General features: G+C 39.9%; 1 protein-coding gene across 3 annotated transcripts in view; it reads right to left on the reverse strand.

Moving 5' to 3' along the window:
* Kif20b (kinesin family member 20B) overlaps positions 1-20,102 on the reverse strand; it is an 84,658-nt gene extending 64,556 nt beyond the window's left edge. For all 3 annotated transcript variants that reach the window (XM_045153626.1, XM_045153621.1, XM_045153613.1), the window contains exons 1-11: positions 20,035-20,102; positions 17,025-17,172; positions 13,128-13,214; positions 12,921-13,037; positions 11,331-11,469; positions 7,610-7,794; positions 6,105-6,141; positions 5,263-5,487; positions 4,421-4,532; positions 1,964-2,035; positions 1,589-1,735 (exon numbers count right to left, since the gene is read on the reverse strand). In XM_045153626.1, the coding sequence (XP_045009561.1) occupies positions 1,589-1,735; positions 1,964-2,035; positions 4,421-4,532; positions 5,263-5,487; positions 6,105-6,141; positions 7,610-7,794; positions 11,331-11,469; positions 12,921-13,037; positions 13,128-13,214; positions 17,025-17,171 (1,268 nt within the window). In that variant the 5' untranslated portion in view covers position 17,172; positions 20,035-20,102. The remainder of the gene's footprint in view (positions 1-1,588; positions 1,736-1,963; positions 2,036-4,420; positions 4,533-5,262; positions 5,488-6,104; positions 6,142-7,609; positions 7,795-11,330; positions 11,470-12,920; positions 13,038-13,127; positions 13,215-17,024; positions 17,173-20,034) is intronic.
* Between the last annotated feature and the right edge of the window lie 295 nt (positions 20,103-20,397).

Genomic DNA, 20,397 nt, shown 5'->3' on the forward strand with positions numbered 1-20,397 from the left:
TTATAGCAGACTACATAAAGAGGATCCAGGAAAAAGCAGTGCCTTTGTGTTTAGCTGCCCTTGCTACTTGACAGACAACATCTACGCTGATGCCATCCTTTGTGGACACTGGAAGTCAGCTTATTCAGCCTCACAACAGGGACAAAAGACCAGCAGCACTCCAAGAATCATCCAGGCCTTCAGCCCCAAACTGGGACTATTGAAATACCCAGCACCCTGTACTGAGCAGTGCTGTGTTCTCAGATCCCCCCACCTACAGACAGACAATGCTGAACTACCTAACCCAAATCAGAAAACTAATCTCATAAATCCTATTTGTAACACATAGTCATTCTATGAGGTCTGCTCCTCTAGAGAATCATGAGTAACACACAGCTATTACTGATAAACTTTAGGTTAATAATTTTTTAGTTCTAACTGTAATAATCCTTCTCTACTTTAACTACTGTTGCTAAAAATAATGAGACCCCTGTAACATTAACAAGTTCAATAAAAAGTAAAGAAAAAATAATGCTAACAATAACCTACTAGGCAAAATGTTTTTTAAGCCAGGCGTGGTGGAGCACACCTTTAATCCTAGCACTCGGGAGGCAAAGGTAGGAGGATCACTGTGAGTTTGAGGCCATCCAGAGACTACAGAGTGAACTCCAGGTCAGCCAGGGCTACAGTGAAACCCTACTTAAAAAAATTTAAAAAAAAAAAACTTTTCTTAAAATCACATTTAATTAGGTTGTATTGCCTAGTGTTTAGCAATTATGTGTTACAATTCATAAAATACCTTAACTAGAAACTTAAATTATTTCATCAGCTTAAAATACTAATGTGAAAAATCTAGCATATCTACAGGAATACACATAATAGAGCTGGGGAGATGGCTCCAAAGTTAAAGGCACTTGCTTGTAAAGCTTACCAACCCAGGTTCAATTCCCTAGTACCTATGTAAAACCAAATGCACAAAGTGATGCATGTATATGCACATGGACTTCATCTGCAGCTCCAAGAGGCTTCAGAGTACCCATTCTCATTCCCTCTCTCTCCAATAAATAAACATATTTTTTAAAAGTACACACAATAGGGCTGGAGAGACAGCTTAGCAGTTAAGGCATTTGTCTGCAAAGCCAAAGGATTGACTCTAGGCAGAGCATGTATTCTCCCTCTCCCTCCCTTTCTCTGTCTCAAATAAATAAATAAAATATATTTAATAAATAAATAGAATCATGGAAAATGTTAATAAAAATTTAAAAATTTAAAAATAAAATAAAAAATCAAATAAATAAATAGAATAAAAATACACACGATATATTACTTAAGAATAAAGTGGTTTTAAATTCCAAACCAAAATCATAAAAGACTCATTTTCTAAAGTATTTATCAATATACACCTGCTGTGAAAAGTACTGCATTTATTTGATAATACTGGCATTTAACATTTTAACTATCATTTCTTTAAATTTGGACTTCTAAGTACTTTAACCATAATCAATACAGTCATTACACAAGTACTACTACTATAACATAGAACTACTTTCTTAAATAGCAATGTTGAAAATTTAAAGACTTTACTATTTATTATGCTAATACCACTTACTTTAACTTTTCACTATTCTTCAAAACATTTATACACTTTCCCAAAGTCAATAAAGAGGTGTTGATATTCCCAGTCTCTCTCAACCTTTCACCTTCATTTTGTGTCTTCATGCTTCGTTCTGAACCAGCAAGATCACACAAAGACAATCTAAATCAACGAAAAAAAATTATATATGTGTATATATAATATATATAATGTAATAATGTTATATGTACATACATATATAGATATACACATATGTATATATGCACATATATGTGTATATCTAGGTGCATATATATATATATATATATATATATATATATGTATGTATATACATATAAAGTTCTTCAAGCCATTTTAAAATAAGTACAATCTAAGGAACGTTCAACTTACTCACTGACTCGAATGACCTGAGGCACTTCAGAATCTTCAATCTGTAAAATTCTAATAGTGAATATGCTGTGGCTAAAAGAAATACACAAAGATTAAGAATTAGCATTCCATTTTTTTCTTTTTTTAAAAAATATATTTTATTTATTTATTTATTTGAGAGAGAGAAAGAGGCAGAGAGTGGGGGGGAGAATGAGCATACCAGGGCCTCCAGTCACTGCAAACGAACTTCAAGACGCATGCGCCCACTTGTGCATCTGGCTTACCTGGGTCCTGGAGAGTTGAACCAGGATCCTTTTGTTTTGCAGACAAATGCCTTAACTGCAAAGACATCTCACTAGCCATAACATCCCTTTTTGTTTGTTTATTTATTTGAGAGAGAGAGAGAGAGAGAATGGGCTTGCCAGGGCCTCCAGCTGCTGCAAACGAACTCTAGACGCGTGCATCTGGCTAACGTGGGTCCTGGGAAATAAAGCCTCAAACCAGGATCCTTAGCCTTCACAGGCAAGCACTTAACCGCTAAGCCATCTCCCCAGCCCCCTAACATTCCATTTTCAACTTCTGCATTCTAAGTAGGAGACAAGCACATAAATGGACCTCTGCCTACAGTCATACAGTCTAGCACAAACTGCAGTCCATCATGCTGCATTCTGAAACTACCTGCCGGTTATGTTAAGCCAGTACTCCTGTCACCTATATACCCAACTATGTAAAATCATCTATCATTTGCCTAGGCCCAAATCCCTCGAGCCTTCAATTCCTGACATTCCAACTTACATTAATGAAATCATTTATACTACAGACTCACCTTTCAGCTACTAGGGAGGCTAAGGTAGGAGGATCACAGGTTCAGGCCAGTGTAGGCTATAGTGAGTTCAGGGCCAGCATGTGCAACTAGTGAGACCCTGACTAAAAAGTCTGAAAAGTGGGGGTAGGGACACAGCTCAGCTTACTGTGTGCTTGCCTAGCATGCACTAAGCACTAGCTTTGATCCCTAACTTAGCATAAAAACCAAACATGGTGGCACATGTCTATAATTCCAGGACTCAAGACATGGAAGCAGGAAGATGAGAAGTTCAAGGTCATAATTGGCTATAAAGAGTTTAAGGCCAATCTGTACTACATGAGATTCTGTCTCAATAAATGAATGAATAAGTAAGTAAATAAAATAAAATGTAAACAGATGGCTGGTGATGGATGTAGCTCACTGGTAGAGTACCTAGCATATGTGAGACCGTAGGGTCAATTTCCAGTACCATGAAGAAAATGACAGCATTTTCTTGCCAAGATAATATTATTAGTGAAAATTCTATTGTGTACAGCTAATATACTTCAAATATATACCTAAAAAAAAAATTTGTCCTATAAAGGCTGATGTTGATCAAATATCATCCCAGGCTCAACTCAGACTGGAGAAAAGGTTTTGTTTTGTTTTTCTTTAATTTTTTTTGTTTATTTCATTTATTTTTTTGAAAGCAACAGAGAGAGAGAAAGAGACAGATAGAGAGAGAATGGGCGCGCCAGGGCCTCCAGCCACTGCAAACGAACTCCAGACATGTGCGCCCCCTTGTGCATCTGGCTAACGTGGGTCCTGGGGAATTGAGCCTCAAACCGGGGTCCTTAGGCTTCACAGGCAAGCGCTGAACCGCTAAGCCATCTCTCCAGCCCGAGAAAAGGGTTTTAAAGCTTAAGAAAATGAGTGTTACACATCTCACTACTGCAGCTTATTAGTCTTTGGTATCAAATCCCTCTCATGCAAAATATCCTTTCTTAATCACTTGAAATTATGCCTGACTCAGTTTATCTACAGTGTCCATGGGATTAAACACAGAGACTCATTCCAAGCAACTATGAAAATGAGTCAGGACATCCACATAAAGGAAAAATGAAAATACTTCAGGCAGCCTGCAAATCAGTGAACCTAACATCAAGACAAGAAATAGTGATGGTACGGTATGCCTAGTATAGTATAGAAGCAATGTTTTGTCTTTGGTTTTTTCAAGGCAGGGTCTCACTGTAGCCTAGGTTGACCTAAACCTCACTATGTTGCCCTAGGCTGGCCTCAAAACCCAGCGATTCTCCTGAGTACTGATATTCAAGTTGTGTGTCATAAAGTCCAACTTTATAGACGATTTTATGGTTACAAATTCATGTAATCAGAGAACCTACTGAGCACTTCAATCTAAAATTAGTTGCACTAGGCTGATGGCTCACTAGGACATGGCTCACTGGTTAAAGGCATTTGCTTGCAAAACCTGCCAGCCCAGGAATCAATTCCCCAGTACTTTCATAAGGCCAGATGTGCAAAAGCAGTGACAAGAGGCTTGGCATGCCCATGCTTTCTCTTTCTCTAATAATCAAATAAACGAATGATTTGTTTGAAATGAGCTGCAGGTGCATTTGTGTTTGCACAGAACAGCGCGAGTGTTTCATGATCACTCCCTGGGCTTCCCCACTTACCTTCTACTGGAGGCGTTGTTGAGCTTTGTGAAGGCCACACTCTGGTGTTTTACTCCTAGCTTTAAAAGTCGATATGCTTCTTTGGAATCAGATACTTGAATCCACTGCAGATCTTTTTAAAAGACAGGTACATATCAGCTTATAGAATGAGAATTCATGTTGATATATATTTTTTCCAATGTGTTATCCTAAAGATATATGACAACATCTTCCTGCTAATCACACATCCTAATGGGAATCAACTGAGTCCATAAGAGATGTAAAAAAGGGGGTCAGTTATACAAATACACAAAATAAATGTCCTTCCATACAATTTGTCCAAGGGAAATAACAGGTATATTAGTGGGACCATAGCTCAGTGTAGAGGACTTGGCATATGTGAGCCTAGTTTCAATCCCCAAAACCAGGAAAAAAAAAAAAAAAAAAAAAAGAATAAAGCAGGTCTTTAAAAAGAAAGGGGAAAAAACAGAATACAGATGAATCTTACAATTTCCTAGCTATGAGCCACTGGAGATTATAGTTTATTATTCAATCATGAGCTACAAGGATCGCCATGAGTTCGAGGCCAACTGGAGACAACATACTGAATTCCAGGTCAGCCTGGGCTAGAGAAAGACCTTAGCTTGAAAAACCCAAAAAATAAAAAAAAAAAGGAAGGTGAAAGGTATTCCTAAAGAAGTGTGCACATACTTGTAATGTACCACCACAAACACAATCACACATGCAAGCACACACACTGGCACAAGGTGAGTCAAGTTTTGAAATACAGTGTTTTCCGATAGTTATAACAAATCTAAGAATTGAATCTTGGTACAACAAAACAAAAATATTCATTAGCATACCTTTAATAAAAGAATAGCCCTTTACATCTTGGGAAAGGCGTAGCATCTTTCTCTTTTGGAATTTAGATGATACCGGAACAAGCAAGTCATAAACACATTCATTGTAAATCTCAAAAAAAGAAATCCATACAGAAAATTTTATATTATCCATACTGACGTTAGCTTGTTCACTATTTTTAATGGATTCTTCAAACTCTGGGATAGTCAAAGAGTTGGTTAAACTTCCTATTAAAAAAAGAAAAGAAAAAATGAGCACAAAATTAAGCACGACTAAAAATGAGACAAACGATGACTTCAAACTTGAAATATCAAGTATTCTTAATACTTTGACCATCTGTGTTAAACATCGCAAAGAACAAATATTTACAGTACCCAAAGCTTGATTTGTTTTAATCTCACTTTACTCTTTTTTGGAGATAATAAACCAAATAAAAATTAAAGCAGCCGGGCATGGTGGCGCACACCTTTAATCCCAGCACTTAAGAGGCAGAGATAGGAGGATCACCGTAAGTCCAAGGCCACCATGAGAATACAAAGTGAATTCCAGGTCAACCTGGGCTAGAGTGAGACCCTATCTCGAAAAACCAAAACACAAAAACAAAAATTAGAGCAAAGAAAAAAGGAAAAAAATAATTTGTAAATTCAATATTAAAATTATAACCAGGGAAAATTATAACTGTGATGTTTAATACAAATGAAATTTTACAGACAACTGGCAATTCATTTAGTTACGTAACATTTGGAGGTACAAATTTTAGAGAAATTAAATCAATAGCATGATTTGAAAATTAAACTTTCAAATATATTTCATATGATGAATAAATCAAGAAAGGAAACCTTACCACAAAGAGTATCATAACTGTCATTATGTATAGTAATCTAAAAAGAAAAAACACTTAAAAGTTAGAAAACATTTTTCAGTAAGATTAAATAGTAAACTTATTTAATAATGAACCCACCAAACAATTCAGTCTGTCAACTACTCAGTTCAATGATTCCTGTTTAATTTTTTTCTTAGTTAATATCTTATAATAAGAAAATTGAAATTTGGAATGCTAACATATTAAACAAGAATGCCAAGATTTATTATATATCCAGCTAGAGATAAGTATTATAAATACTTAAATATGTTCTCCCCCTTTTCCAGCATCTATTTTATACTGTTATCTTTTACTTTCTTTTTTTGTCTTGTTGTTGTTTTTTGAGGTAGGGTCCCACTCTATCTAGCCCAGGGTGACCTGGAATTCACTCTGTAGTCTCAGGGTGGCCTCCAACTCATGGTGATCCTCCTACTGCTATATCCCAAATACTGCGATTAAAGGTGTGCGCCACCATGCTTGGCTACCTTTTCCTTTTGTAATTGAAAACTGCATACTGGGCTGGAGAGATGGCTTAGCAGTTAAGCGCTTGCCTGTGAAGCCTAAGGACCCCGGTTCAAGGCTCGGTTCCCCAGGTCCCACATTAGCCAGATGCACAAGGGGGCACATGTGTCTGGAGTTCATTTGCAGTGGCTGGAAGCCCTGGCGTGCCCATTCTCTCTCTCTCCCTCTCTCTCTCTCTCTCTCTCTCTCTCTCTCTCTCTCTCTCTCTCTCTCTGCCTATTTCTCTCTCTGTCACTCTCAAATAAATAAATAAAAATGAGCAAAAAACAAAAACTGCATATAAACATTTGATGGCTATTTAGAATATATAAAATGACTGAATTTTCCTTTGTTATTAAGCATTTGCTGGTTATTTGCAATTTTGCCAGTAAAAATAACGCTGTAACAAACATCAGTATATTTTCTTCTGCATCCTAATTAATTTATTGGGTATATAGCAAAAGATGAAAAGACAAGGAGTTTGGAGCCGAGTGTGATGGCACACAAGGTTAATCCCAGCACTCGGGAGGTAGAGGTAGCAGGATCTCCAAGAGTTCGAGGCCACCCTGAGTCTAGCCCAGGTCAGCCTGGGCTACAGTGAGACCCTACTTCAAGAAAAGATAAGGACTTTAAAAGTCCCCAGCCTCAATTACGCACAAATCATTTCATTTATAGTTAAACATGAATTAAGACTGAGTGAGACAACTGCTCAAACAACTATCCAAGAACTAGTAAACATCGCCCAGAGCCAGGTGTAGGGGCCTTTACTTGTAATGCCAGAATTCAGGAGCCTGAGGGTTCTGGGGATCTGAACTCAGGTCTTCAAATTCATGTGGCAAGTAGCCCATCACTGGCCCATTACCCAACCCTCATCTAGTCATTCTTACTTGCTCTTTCAAGTCTGTTTTTCAAAAAGAAAATATTACCATGACCACAAAATAAAAATTCATGATTTATATATTTTATATCTTAAAAAACTCCCGTACCTCTTTAGTTTGTCGAAGTAATGCACTTTTGCTAGCACTTTCTTCTTTCTCTTGGTCTGATGATAACCGCAAGTATTCCCTGCACCTATAAGGTTTGAGGTTCATCCTGGTATACAGCCTTTCCTGAAGACTATCAAATAGCACATTCAAAGTTCTAGGCAAAATGCCAACGTTCTCTTCTGTGCCTATAAAACAGTAGTAAAGAGTGAAGATTTCTGGAATAATACAATTGCTTTTATACTACCAACAAGCAAGAGTAAACAAGTAAAAGTACAAGAAACTGAGGAATTATTTGGTTTTCTATCATTTTAGACACCACTACACTGATAAAATTTCAATTATATTCTGATGGAAAACCTGAAATTTTACATTCACATTAAGCCTTAATATTATTAGTAATATTGATATTAAACCTTAATATATACATAAATAGGCACTGACAAGAACAATTTGTTGTCTTTATTATTTTTTGTTTGTTTTTTGAGGTAGAGTCTTACTCTAGCCCAACCTAACCTGTAATTCACTCTGTATCCCCCAGGCCTGCCTCCAACTTCTGGCAATCCTCCTACCTCTGCCTCTACAGTGCTGAAATTAAAGGCATGTACCACATCAGGAAAAAACAACTTTTTGTTACTGTCGTTTTGAGGCAAGGTCTCACTCTAGACCAGGATGACCTGGAATTTGCTCTGTAGCCCAGGCTGGCCTCAAACTTAGTGATCCTGTTACCTTACCTTCCCAGGTGGTAGCATTAAAGATGTATACCACCAAGCCCAACTAAGAAAAACTGTTGAAAAGTACTCTAACAGCATAGGCTAAAGTAATCCCAAGAACTGTAAGTGAAATTACATAAAAAAGCTCACAAATGGAGAGATGACTCAGTAGTTAAGGCACTATGTGGCAAGGTCCAGGTTCAATTCCCAGTACCACAGATGCACAAAGTGGTGCATGTATCTAGAGTTCATTTGGAGTGGAAGGAGGCTTTGGCATACCTCTCTCTCTTTTCTCTCTTTCTCACCCTGTTTGCTTGCAATAAAAAAATAAATAATTTTTTTTAAAAGCCCATGCACAGAAAATTAATCATCACAGAGAAAAGAGACTAATGAATGGGGGAAAAAAAAAAACTACTGCCACCTACATATATATATCCAAGAAAGGATCAATGTATATTTCATATACATTAAGAACTAAAAAGTTAAATACCAAAACATCTCATAAAATCAATAAACGGGCTAGTGAGCTGAACAATTCTCAAAGGAACAAAGAAAAAAAAAACAGGCTAATAAATCTTAAAAAGTGCTCAGCACCTTCAGCAATCAGGAAAATGCAAATTAAAACATTCCACCTCATCCCAATGAGAATGACTAACATCAAGAAAACAAATGAGGGCTGGAGAGATGGCTTAGCGGTTAAGCGCTTGCCTGTGAAGCATAAGGACCTCGGTTCGAGGCTCGGTTCCCCAGGTCCCACGTTAGCCAGATGCACAAGAGGGCGCACGCGTCTGGAGTTCGTTTGCAGTGGCTGGAGGCCCTGGCGCGCCCATTCTCTCTCCCTCCATCTGTCTTTCTCTCTATGTCTGTCACTCTCAAATAAATAAATTAAAAAAATGAACAAAAAAAAAATGAAAAAAAAAGAAAACAAATGAGGGCTGGAGAGATGGCTTAGCGGTTAAGCGCTTGCCTGTGAAGCCTAAGAACCCCGGTTCGAGGCTCGATTCCCCAGGTCCCATGTTAGCCAGATGCACAAGGGGGCGCACGCGTCTGGAGTTCGTTTGCAGAGGCTGTAAGCCCTGGGCGCCCATTCTCTCTCTCTCCCTCTATCTGTCTTTCTCTCTGTGTCTGTCGCTCTCAAATAAATAAATAAATTAAAAAAAAAAAAAAGAAATGACCACAGGCATGGCGGTTCAAACTACCCAAATACAAAGGAGGTGGAGGCAGGGGAATCAGAAATTCAAGGTCTCCTCAACTAGATAGTAATAGAGAAGCCAGCTGTCTCAGGAGAAAATAATTTTTTTTTTTGCAGGGGGGGGGGTTTGAGGTTGTGTCTCACTCTACCTAGGCTGACCTGGAATTCATTATGTAGTCTCAGGTGGCCTCGAACTCATGGCAATCCTCCTACCTCTGCCTCCCGAGTGCTGGGATTAAAGGCGTGCACCACCATACCCGGCTCAAGAGAAAAAAATTTTATAAGATAACAAATAAATAAAATGATCATTATATACTGCTTGGGGGAGCATAAACTGATACATCTACTATGAAAGTCAGTGTGGCTGAGGAGATGGCTCAGTGGTTAAAGGGACTTATTTGTAAAGCCTACTGGTCCAGGCTCAATTAGCCAGTGCCTACCTAAACCCAGTACATAAAGTTGTGTATCATCTAGAGTTTGTTTGCAATGGCAAGAGTCCCTGGTGCACCCATTCTCAGTCACTCTATGTCTGTTCGCAAATAACTAAAATAAAATTTTTAAAACTACCATTATGACCCACTCCTAAGTGTATGTGCGTGTCATACCATAGAGATACATGCACATCCAGAATTATGCTGCACTATTTACAACAGCTAAAAAGTGGAACCTGCCTACACGTGCATGAAGAGATAGATGAAAGAAAATGTTAAGCTGGGTGTGGTGGTGGTGCATGCCTTTAATCGCAGCACTCAGCACTTGGGAGGCAGAGGTAGGAGGATCACGGTGAATTCAAGGCTACCCTGAGACGACATAGTGAATTCCAGGTCAGCCTGAGTTACCTACCTCAAAACCCAGAAAAAAAAAAAAAGAGTGGTACATACACACAAATTTTTTCATAAGGAAAAATGAACTGATGGCATTTTTCAGGAAAGTGAATGAAACTGGACGTTCATTATGTTAAGTTAAATAAGCTGAACACAAAATGCCCAATATTTTCTATATCCTCTTATAAGCAGAATCTCAATCTATATTTACATGTGTTTGTGTATGTATGTATGTATACGTGTGTGTGTGTGTGTGTATCATGAAGTAGAAAGGGAATCATTAGAGGGGAGAAATCATAGGAGAGAGGGAAGAGAAGACAGTATTATGGAATACATGTGACCCAAAAGCAGAAGAGAAGACTACTGGGGGTAGAAAGGCATCCAGCAAGAGGGAGGCACAAGGATGCACATGTGAATGGAGCAGGAATGAATAAAACAAATATAATACACAGTCATAAAAATGCCATCAATGAAAGCAAAACTTGGTCTGCTAATTCATTGAATTTATATTTTTATTTATTTGCAAACAGAGAGGTAGAGAAGAGAGTCAGAAAGAATGGACACACCAGGGACTCTAGCCACTGCAAACGAAGTCCAGATGTATGCATTACTTTGTGCATCTAGCTTTATGTGGGTGTCGGAGAATGAAACCCAGGTTGTTAGGCTTTGCAGGCAAGTGACTTACCTGCTAAGATCTCTCTCCAGTACTTGGTATACTTGGTATGCCAATTCAAGACACTAATTTAAAAAAAAAGAAAAAGAAAAAAGCAGGGCTGGAGAGATGGATTAGAGTTTGTTTGCAATGGTTAGAGGCCCTGACATGTTCATTCTCTATCTGCCTCCTTTTTTTCTCTCACTCTTTCTCTCAAATAAATATATAAAATATTTAACTTTTATAATGAAAAACCATGTGCCAGGTGGTGCAAATACATCTACATGCAATTATGAAAGCTATTGCTTCTTTTTCTTCTCTAGCCAAAATGAACAATATTTACCTTGAAATGTGTATGTTTTTCCTGAGTTGGTCAGCCCGTAAGTAAAGATTAGCCGACTCTGTCCTTTCAAGAGGTCTTTTACTGGTTGCATAATGCAGCCCTGGAAGAATTCTTTCTGTGAAGTTTCTGGTCCAAAGACCTAAGAAAAGGTATTTAAGGCAAGTTTATTCAAAAAGTTCAAGGGAATAATCACAATGGTTCTACTCTCTCATGTTTCAAAACTTTTAAACATTGATTTTAATAGATATATTCTTTTAAAAAGTATTATAACTACACTATAAAAAGAACAGTTAACTATTATCAAGTAAGTTTTCAAAATAGAAACCTCCTCTTTGCAACCAACTAATTTTTCATGAGTTTTAGAATTTTTGTTTGTTTTTCAAGGTAGGGTCTTGCTCTAGCCCAAGCTGACAGAATTTACTATGCAGACTCAGGCCGGCCCCAAACTCAGAGCAATCCTCCTACCTTAGCCTCTCAAATGCTAGGATAAAAGGCATGCACCACCACACCCAACTCTTTCATGAGTTTTATTTATTTATTTATTTAGAGAGATACAGAAATAGGCAGGTAGAAGGATGGAGAAAGAATAGGCATACCAGGGCCTCCAGCCAGAGCATACAAACTCTAGATGCATGTGCCCCCTTGTGCACGTGGCTTACATGAGTCCTGGGGAGTCAAATTTGGCTCCTTTGGCTTTTCAGGCAAGCGCTAAACTGCAAAGCCATCTCTCCAGACCAATTTTTATTTATTTATTTTTTTTTTTGGTTTTTCGAGGTAGGGTCTCTGGCTCAGGCTGACCTGGAATTCACTATGTAGTCTCAGGGTGGCCTCGAACTCTCGGAGATCCTCCTACCTCTGCCTCCCAAGTGCTAGGATTAAAGGCATGCGCCACCACGCCCAGCCAGACCAATTTTTTATTTTATATTTACTTATTTATTTGAGAGAGAGAGAGATACAGAAATAGGCAGGTAGAAAGAGAAACAGGAATAGGTAGGTAGAGAGAGAGAAAATTTCATGAATTTTAAAAAGAGTATTTCACAGGCTAGAGAGATGGCTTAGTGGTTAAGGCACTTGCCTGAGAAGTGTAAGGATCCATGTTCTACTCTCTAGATCCCACGTTAGCCAGATGCAGAGGTGAGGCAGATGCAAAGTCACACATACCCACTAAGTAGCACAAGCATCTGGAGTTCAATTTCAGTGGCTATGGTGCTGGTGTGCCAATTCTCTCTCTCTCTCTCTCTACAACTAAAAATATTTTTAAAAGAGTATTTCTTTAAATAAAAAAGAACAATATGGTGATTTACTCACTTCCAATTATGTATTTACAGACCTGAAATATGAGTCGTCTTAGCCTTAGAAAAAAAAACACCAGCATCAAGGGACTAAAGTAACCACAAGCACAAAACATACACTTTGTTTTATAATACCTTAGTCTAAGCCAAGTCTCACTTTGCTCAAAAACAGGAGGGGAGAAGCTTCAATGTACCTCAAGGGTAGAGCACATGCTTGACATGTGCCAGGCCCTATATTCAATCCCCTACATGCCCCCTCTTCCCATCCCCACCCCCACACATTTTCCAGGGTACTTACTTTAGAAAAGCTGAATTTCTGTGCCATCTGCCCAGAGCTTTTCTCACTTAACCGGCCAAGTACACTCTGAGGATCTTTTAGCACGACGGTCTGTGAATCCAGGACATGCACACAGCCCTAGAAAACAACCACAATAAACAAGAACAATGAGATGTTGCCGATTTAATGAAAGCAAAATATTAAAACCTAATTAAATTCAACACAAACCTCAGATGCATGTTCTTTTTCTGACTGTGTGAATGGTCTTATCCGAAGACAAACTTGAAGATAATCTTTAGATCCCAAACTGTTTGCCTAAAGGAGAAAAACAGCTGTTTTTAAAATACAGAATATGGGGTTGGGAAGATTGCTCCAATGGTTAAAGATGCTTGACTGCAAAGCCTGTTAGCCCTGGGTCAATTCCTTAGTATCCACATAAAGCCAGATGCACAATGTGACTCGTGTCACAAGTTTGTTTGCAGCAGCAAAAGGCACTGGCATACCCACACTCTCCTCTCTCTAAAATAAGGAAACTTTTTTTTAGCTTTGTTCTTGAGATAGCTCCTCAGATTACCTCAGCCTCCCAAGTACTGGGATTACAGTTCTGCACCACTACACTCACTTTATTTTATATAGTAAAAGAAAGATTTGCTAGGTATAGGGGTGAACACCTGTAATCCCAGCATTTGGGAGGCACAGATAGGAGGATCACTCTGAGTTCCAGGCCAGCATAGAACTAGAGTGAGATTCAGGTCAGCCTGGACTAAAGTGAAGACCCCACCTCCAAAGAAAAATATAAAACAAAAAACACAACAACAAAAATCAAATATATCATATATGCACACAAACATATAAATCGCAAAAGACTCAATCTCTTCTACCTCCTATATTTCTGTCAAGTTTATTAAAACTTGCTCTCCAAAGAGTAATCTTTATAAATAATATAATTATCCATACTTTGGATCATTAGAAAATAGAATTCTAGACTAATTTAACAGCAATGAAAATAAACCAATCAAAAAAGACAGGCATAACCCTTCTATACTGCTGGTGGGAATGCAATCTGGTCCAGCCATTGTGGAAATCAGTGTGGAGGTTCCTAAAACAGCTAATGATTGATCTACCATATGACCCAGCTATCGCACTCCTAGGCATATATCCAAAGGACTCATCTCCTTTCCTTAGAAGTACGTGCTCAACCATGTTTATTGCTGCTCAATTTATAATAGCTGGGAAATGGAACCAGTCTAGATGTCCCTCAACAGATGAATGGATAATGAAGATGTGGCACATTTATACAATGAAGTTCTACTCAGCGGTAAAGAAAAATGAAGTTATGGAATTTGCAGAAAAATGGATGGATCTGGAAAGGATTATACTAAGTGAGGTAACCCAAGCCCAGAAAGCCAAGTGCCACATGTTCTCCCTCAGATGTGGATCCTAGCTACAGATGATTGGGCTTCTGTGTGAGAAGGAAAATACTTAGTAGCAGAGGCCAGTAAGTTAAAAAGGAGATATAAAGGAAAGAGAAAGGAAGGGAGGAGGGTACTTAATAGGTTGATATTGTATATATATAAGTACAATGATTGAGATGGAGAGGTAATATGATGGAGAATGGAATTTCAAAGGGAAAAGTGGGGGGCGGGAAATTACTGTGGGATATTTTTTTATAATCATGGAAAATGTTAATAAAAATTAAAAAAAAAAAAAAAAGACAGGCATGTTAGCCTGGGCTAGAGGCAGATTCTACCCTCGAAAAACCAAAAAAAAAAAAAAAGGATGGGCGTAGTTGTGCAAAACCAATCAAAATAATCCAAATGCTAGATTCCATCATGCATTCTGAGATTGTTTTTAACTCTGTGACTCTTGCTTTTCTTCAGGAAAAAAAAAATGAGCTTACCTTTTTCTCATTTTTAAAAGTAATTTTTTTTTAATTTTTATTGATTTATTTGAGAGCAACAGACACAGAGAGAAAGACAGATAGAGGGAGAGAGAGAATGGGCGCGCCAGGGCTTCCAGCCTCTGCAAACGAACTCCAGACGCGTGCACCCCCTTGTGCATCTGGCTAACGTGGGACCTGGGGAACCGAGCTTCGAACCGGGGTCCTTAGGCTTCATAGGCAAGCGCTTAACCGCTAAGCCATCTCTCCAGCCCTAAAAGTAATTTTTTAAAATATTTCTGCTTATGTGCAAACAGAGAAAGAGAAAAAACAGGTGCACTAGGGTTGTTTGCCACTGCAAATGAACTCCAGATGATTTTGCCATCTTGGTACATATGGCTTTATGTGTGTACTGAGAAACTGAACCAAGGCAGACAGGGTTTGCAAGTACGCACCTATAACCACAGAGCCATCTCTCCAGCTCCCAAAAATTGATTTTTAAAAACAACACTATGCACAAGTCTCAAAAATTCTCACAAACAAGCAATAAATCATAAAAAACAAAAATAAGGGCTGGAGAGATGACTTAATAGTTAAGGCACGTGCCTGCAAAGCCAAAGGACCCAGGTTCAATTCCCCAGGACCCATGTAAGCCATATGCACAAGGTGGTACATGTGTCTGGAGTTCATTCCCAGTGGCTAAAAGCCCTGACACACCCATTCCCCCCCAATAAATAAAAAGTTAAATTAAAAGATCATTAAAAATAATTAAATTAGGGCTGGAGAGATGGCTTAGCGGTTAAGTGCTTGCCTGTGAAGCCTAAGGACCCAGGTTCGAGGTTCGGTTCCCCAGGACCCACGTTAGCCAGATGCACAAAGGGGCGCACGCATCTGGAGTTCGTTTGCAGTGGCTGGATGCCCTGGCACGCCCATTCTCTCTCTCTCTCTCTCTCTGCCTCTTTCTCTCTCTGTCTGTCGCTCTCAAATAAATAAACAAAAAAATTTAAAAAAAAATAAAAAAAATAATTAAAAATAAAATAAAAAGATTTCAGGCTGGGAAATAGCTCAGCAGTTAAAGGAGCATGCTTGCAAAGCCCGTCAGCCTATGTTTGATTCCCCAGTACCCACATAAACCCAAATGCACAACATGGAAAATAGCTCTAAAATTTGTTTCCAGTGGCAAGAGGCCCTGGTGCACTCATACTTTCTCTAAATAACTGAATGAATCAATGAAGGAAAATATTTTCAAGCCAGGAGTGGTGGTGCACACCTTTAAACCCAGCACACAGGAGGCAGAGGTAGGAGGATCACTGTGAGTTCAAGACCACCCTGAGACCACATGGTTAATTCCAGGTCAGCCTGGACCAGAGACCCTACCTCGAAAATCCAAAAAAATAGAAAATATTTTTTCAATCCCAGCACTCAGAAGGCTGAGGTAGGAGGAACACTGGGAATAGAGATGAGTTGGAGAATAGTTGAGTTGTAGGTCAGCCTGGGCTAGAGTGAGACACCACCATAAAAAAAAAAAAAAAATACACACATACACATATATACACACACAAATTTTTAGAAGGATGTAAAGATACATACACTAAAATCTTTAGAATATTGCTGAGAGAAATTAAAGGGGACCAAATTACATTCATCTTGTTTGGTGGACTCCATACTGGTAACTGGATGTTTTTCAAAAGTGATACACAGACTGAATGCAAAGCTAATCAAGTTTTGTTATTCCCCAGAAAGTTTTTATGAAAAAATTCAGTAATTTGTCAATTTTCAAATTCACATAGGAAGATAAAGTATACTAAACAGTCAAACAAATTTGAAAAAGAAACTCACAGACAACCACCTCATCTTGAGATTTATTTGAATCTTTTAGTTAGTTTAGTACAGCCAGAAAGATCCACATAACTTGGAAATAATAAAGGTTCAGTTCCAAAACACCACAGTAAAGCAGATATCAAAATTAAACAAGTCACACACATACACTTTAGTGTAACAAAGAATGAAATTTTGAATGTTTTTCACTTATTTTTTTTTTCCAGGTAGCTACCAGATTAGGGCATGGATACATTTAAGATTGGACCTGTTATTTTCAACAAAAGTGTTACATATTTCTTTAGACCCAGGGTCCCATTGAAAAGTTACTGAGATACAAGTTTGTCTTAAACCTAGTTTCAATGATGTGTACGTATTTCCCTTCAATCATGCTAGTCAACGTAATGCTTCTCTTATACTGCACTTACCTCTGGGTTTGAAGCAACTAAGGAAAATTCATGAGAGAGATCAAGCTTAATGCCATCAAAATTTATTTCTGAAGGCCTTGCAACTGGATCAGCACTAAAAACGTAAGATGGTCTAGGCACTCCATCTTGATTCAAATTAGATTCCATTCTGCAATAAGAGAAGTAGCTTCTTTAGTCACCTAGTAAGTCAGCATGGAAGTCCCCAGGGTAAACTCTACATTTCAGGGGACTGAGCCCTGAAATATAACTCAGTTGGTACAACATATTTCTAGCCTGCACAAAGTCCTGGGTTTGATCCCCAGCACCATATGAACTGGGTATGGTGATATAAGCACCTATAATCCCAGCACTCAGAAGGTAGATGCAGGAGGACTAGAAGCTTTGGACCATTCTCAGCTATATAGGGAGTTTAAGGCCAGATTGGCTGAAGCTCCAGTCTCAAAAAAAAAAAAAAAAAAAAACATCAAAAGGGCTGGAGAGATGGCTCAGTGGTTAAGGCACATGCCTTCAAAGCCTAATGACCCTGATTCAATTCCACAGTACCCAAGTAAAGCCCAATGCACAAAATGGCACATGCATCTGGAGTTCATTTGCAGCAGTTGGAGGCCCTGGTGTGCCCATTCTCTCTCCCTTTCTCTCTCTCCTTGCAAATAAATAAGTAAAAATATTTAAGAATCAATAGAATCTACAGTCCAGCCAACTACTTACTCCCACCCTCGACAACTAGACTTCAGAGAAGCAAAGCATTAGACTGCTTAATTATACCACAACGGCCTATGGAAAAGAAAAGACTAAGCTTCTAGGCATGGTGGTGCACAACTTTAATCCCAGCAGTCAGAAAAGATAGGAAGACCATGAGGAGTTTGTGACCAACCTGAAACTAGAGTGAGTTCCAAGTCAACTAAAAAAAAAGAAAAAAAAGGAAAAAGAAAAAAGAAAGAAAGGAGACTAAAGTATATTTACAGATTCTGAATTTAATAGTATTGTATATAGCCTACTACTATTCATATGACCAAAGGCAATCAGTAAAGAAAGACAATATAGCTGGTGTGGTGGGGCACAAGGAGACAGAGGTAAGAGGATTACTGTGAGCTGGAGGCCAGTCTAGGACTACAGAGTGAGTCCCAAGTCCGCCCAGGTAGAGTAAGACCCTACCTCAGGAAAAAAAAAAAAAAAAAGGAAGCGCTGGAGAGATGGCTTAGGATGTAAGGAGCTTGCCTGCAAAGTCTAAGTAGCCAGGTTCAATTCCCCCAATACCCACATAAAGCCAGATGCACAAAGTGGCATACGGGTCTGGAGTTCATTTGCAGTGGCTTGGAGGCCCTGACATGCCATTCTCTATCTGCCTCTCTCACTGTCTCTCTCATAAACACTTCTAAAAAATAAAATACAGGGGCTGGAGAGATGGCTTAGCGGTTAAGCGCTTGCCTGTGAAGCCTAAGAATCCCGGTTCAAGGCTTGATTCCCCAGGTCCCACGTTAGCCAGATGCACAAGAGGGTGCAAGCGTCTGGAGTTCGTTTGCAGTGGCCGGAGGCCCTGGCACGCCCATTCTCTCTCATCTCTCCCTATCTGCCTCTTTCTCTCTCTGTCACTAGCAAATAAATAAAAATAAACAAAAAATTTAAAAAAAATAAAATAAAATACAAAATGTTCACTGACTTATATCTCAGAAATCAAATACCAAAGAAATTAAGCAGTAAGCTATGACCCTGTGTTATTTTCATTACTCGAAAATAAATAATTAAATTAAAATAAATAGATCAGTACTTGACACATCACAGATCTTAAACTGAATATGAAATAACGTATCACTAAACTATAACTGGATTAAACGATAAATCACTAAAAGGTAAACTTAAGGGTAACCTAACTAAAAAACATATATTTGGTAGGACTCTACCACAGTGGGGGGAGGGAAAAAAAGCCTCCTGTTTTGTTTTTTTTTTTTTTTGGGTTTTTCGAGGTAGGGTCTCACTCTGGTCCAGGCTGACCTGGAATGAACTCTGTAGTCTCGGGGTGGCCTTGAACTCATGGCAATCCTCCTACCTCTGCCTCCCGAGTGCTGGGATTAAAGGCGTGCGCCACCACGCCCGGCCCTCCTGTGCTTTTTTTTTTTAATTTTTTATTTATTTATTTATTTATTTGAGAGCGGCAGACACAGAGAGAAAGACAGATAGAGGGAGAGAGAGAGAATGGGCGCGCCAGGGCTTCCAGCCTCTGCAAACGAACTCCAGACGCGTGCGCCCCTTGTGCATCTGGCTAACGTGGGACCTGGGGAACCGAGCCTCGAACCAGGGTCCTTAGGCTTCACAGGCAAGCACTTAACCGCTAAGCCATCTCTCCAGCCCCCTCCTGTGCTTTTTGATAAGAGTCTAAAACATCTGACTCTGTGATTCATAAATTAGGGCTTACTGGCTGGAGAATAGTTGGCATGCACCCACTTTTGTTTAATTCTTCAAAAGATGGGTCATTAACCCAAAAGAACGACACTCCTAAGACAACTAAGGCACCCAAGTGAAATAGGGAACTCCTCCGTTTGATGCATAAGCAGAGTTTGGCCACTCAGGGCCAGCAAGGCTGACGCCACCCTGGGATCCGCCCAGAAAGAGACCTTGTCACCTGCCCAACAAGCTGCTCAGCGAAGCTCTCAGGGAGCTAGGTGTGTGCAGCCGGGTCCTCGGCCGCAGAAACCAGCACCGAGATACAAACGTGAACGGCGGCAAACGGTCCTGCGAACAGCGAGCCGGCAGTGGCCGCGACCACCTCACCCTTCACGGGTCTTCACGAGACATAAAGGCGGTCTTCTGACCTGAAGGTTATGAGCGCCTTGGGATCTAGAGTGCATCTCCTTAGCAGAGGACGCAACTGAGCGAGAGAGTTTAAAATCAACTGCCTGGCGTCGCTCGGCTATCCAGGTACGGCTGCTCCCTCCCTCCCAGTTCCTGGCTTAGGGGCGTCCCCAACCCCGACAGAAAACGGCGCCGTCGCAAGGACCCGTCAGCTCCTCACCTGCAACATGGCCCGGCTCCGGACCCGACAGCAGAACGCAGGCGTCTTCGTTTTCAAATTCAAACAATGGCGGCCGGAACGCCGCACGGGACGCTGGGAGTGGGCGGAGCTTCCGGAGCGCTCTGGGAACGCGGCGGGCGCCAGCTTCCGGCTGAAGTTTTCAAACCTGGGGGCGGGACTCGGCGCCGCGCGCGACCAATAGGGAGCGGCGGGCTGGAGGGCGGCGTGGCGGCGAGCGGCTAGCTGTGCCGCGGACTCCTCGTGGCGGCGAGAGGTGTGTCCTTGGGCTCGCTGGAGCGCAGGTCTCGGGTTTCGTGCTTAAGAACGGCGGGCTTGTCGCGGGGTTCTGTCCCTCGGGGTCAC

Source organism: Jaculus jaculus, chromosome 1 (assembly GCF_020740685.1).
Source record: "Jaculus jaculus isolate mJacJac1 chromosome 1, mJacJac1.mat.Y.cur, whole genome shotgun sequence".
Lineage (NCBI taxonomy): Eukaryota > Metazoa > Chordata > Mammalia > Rodentia > Dipodidae > Jaculus > Jaculus jaculus.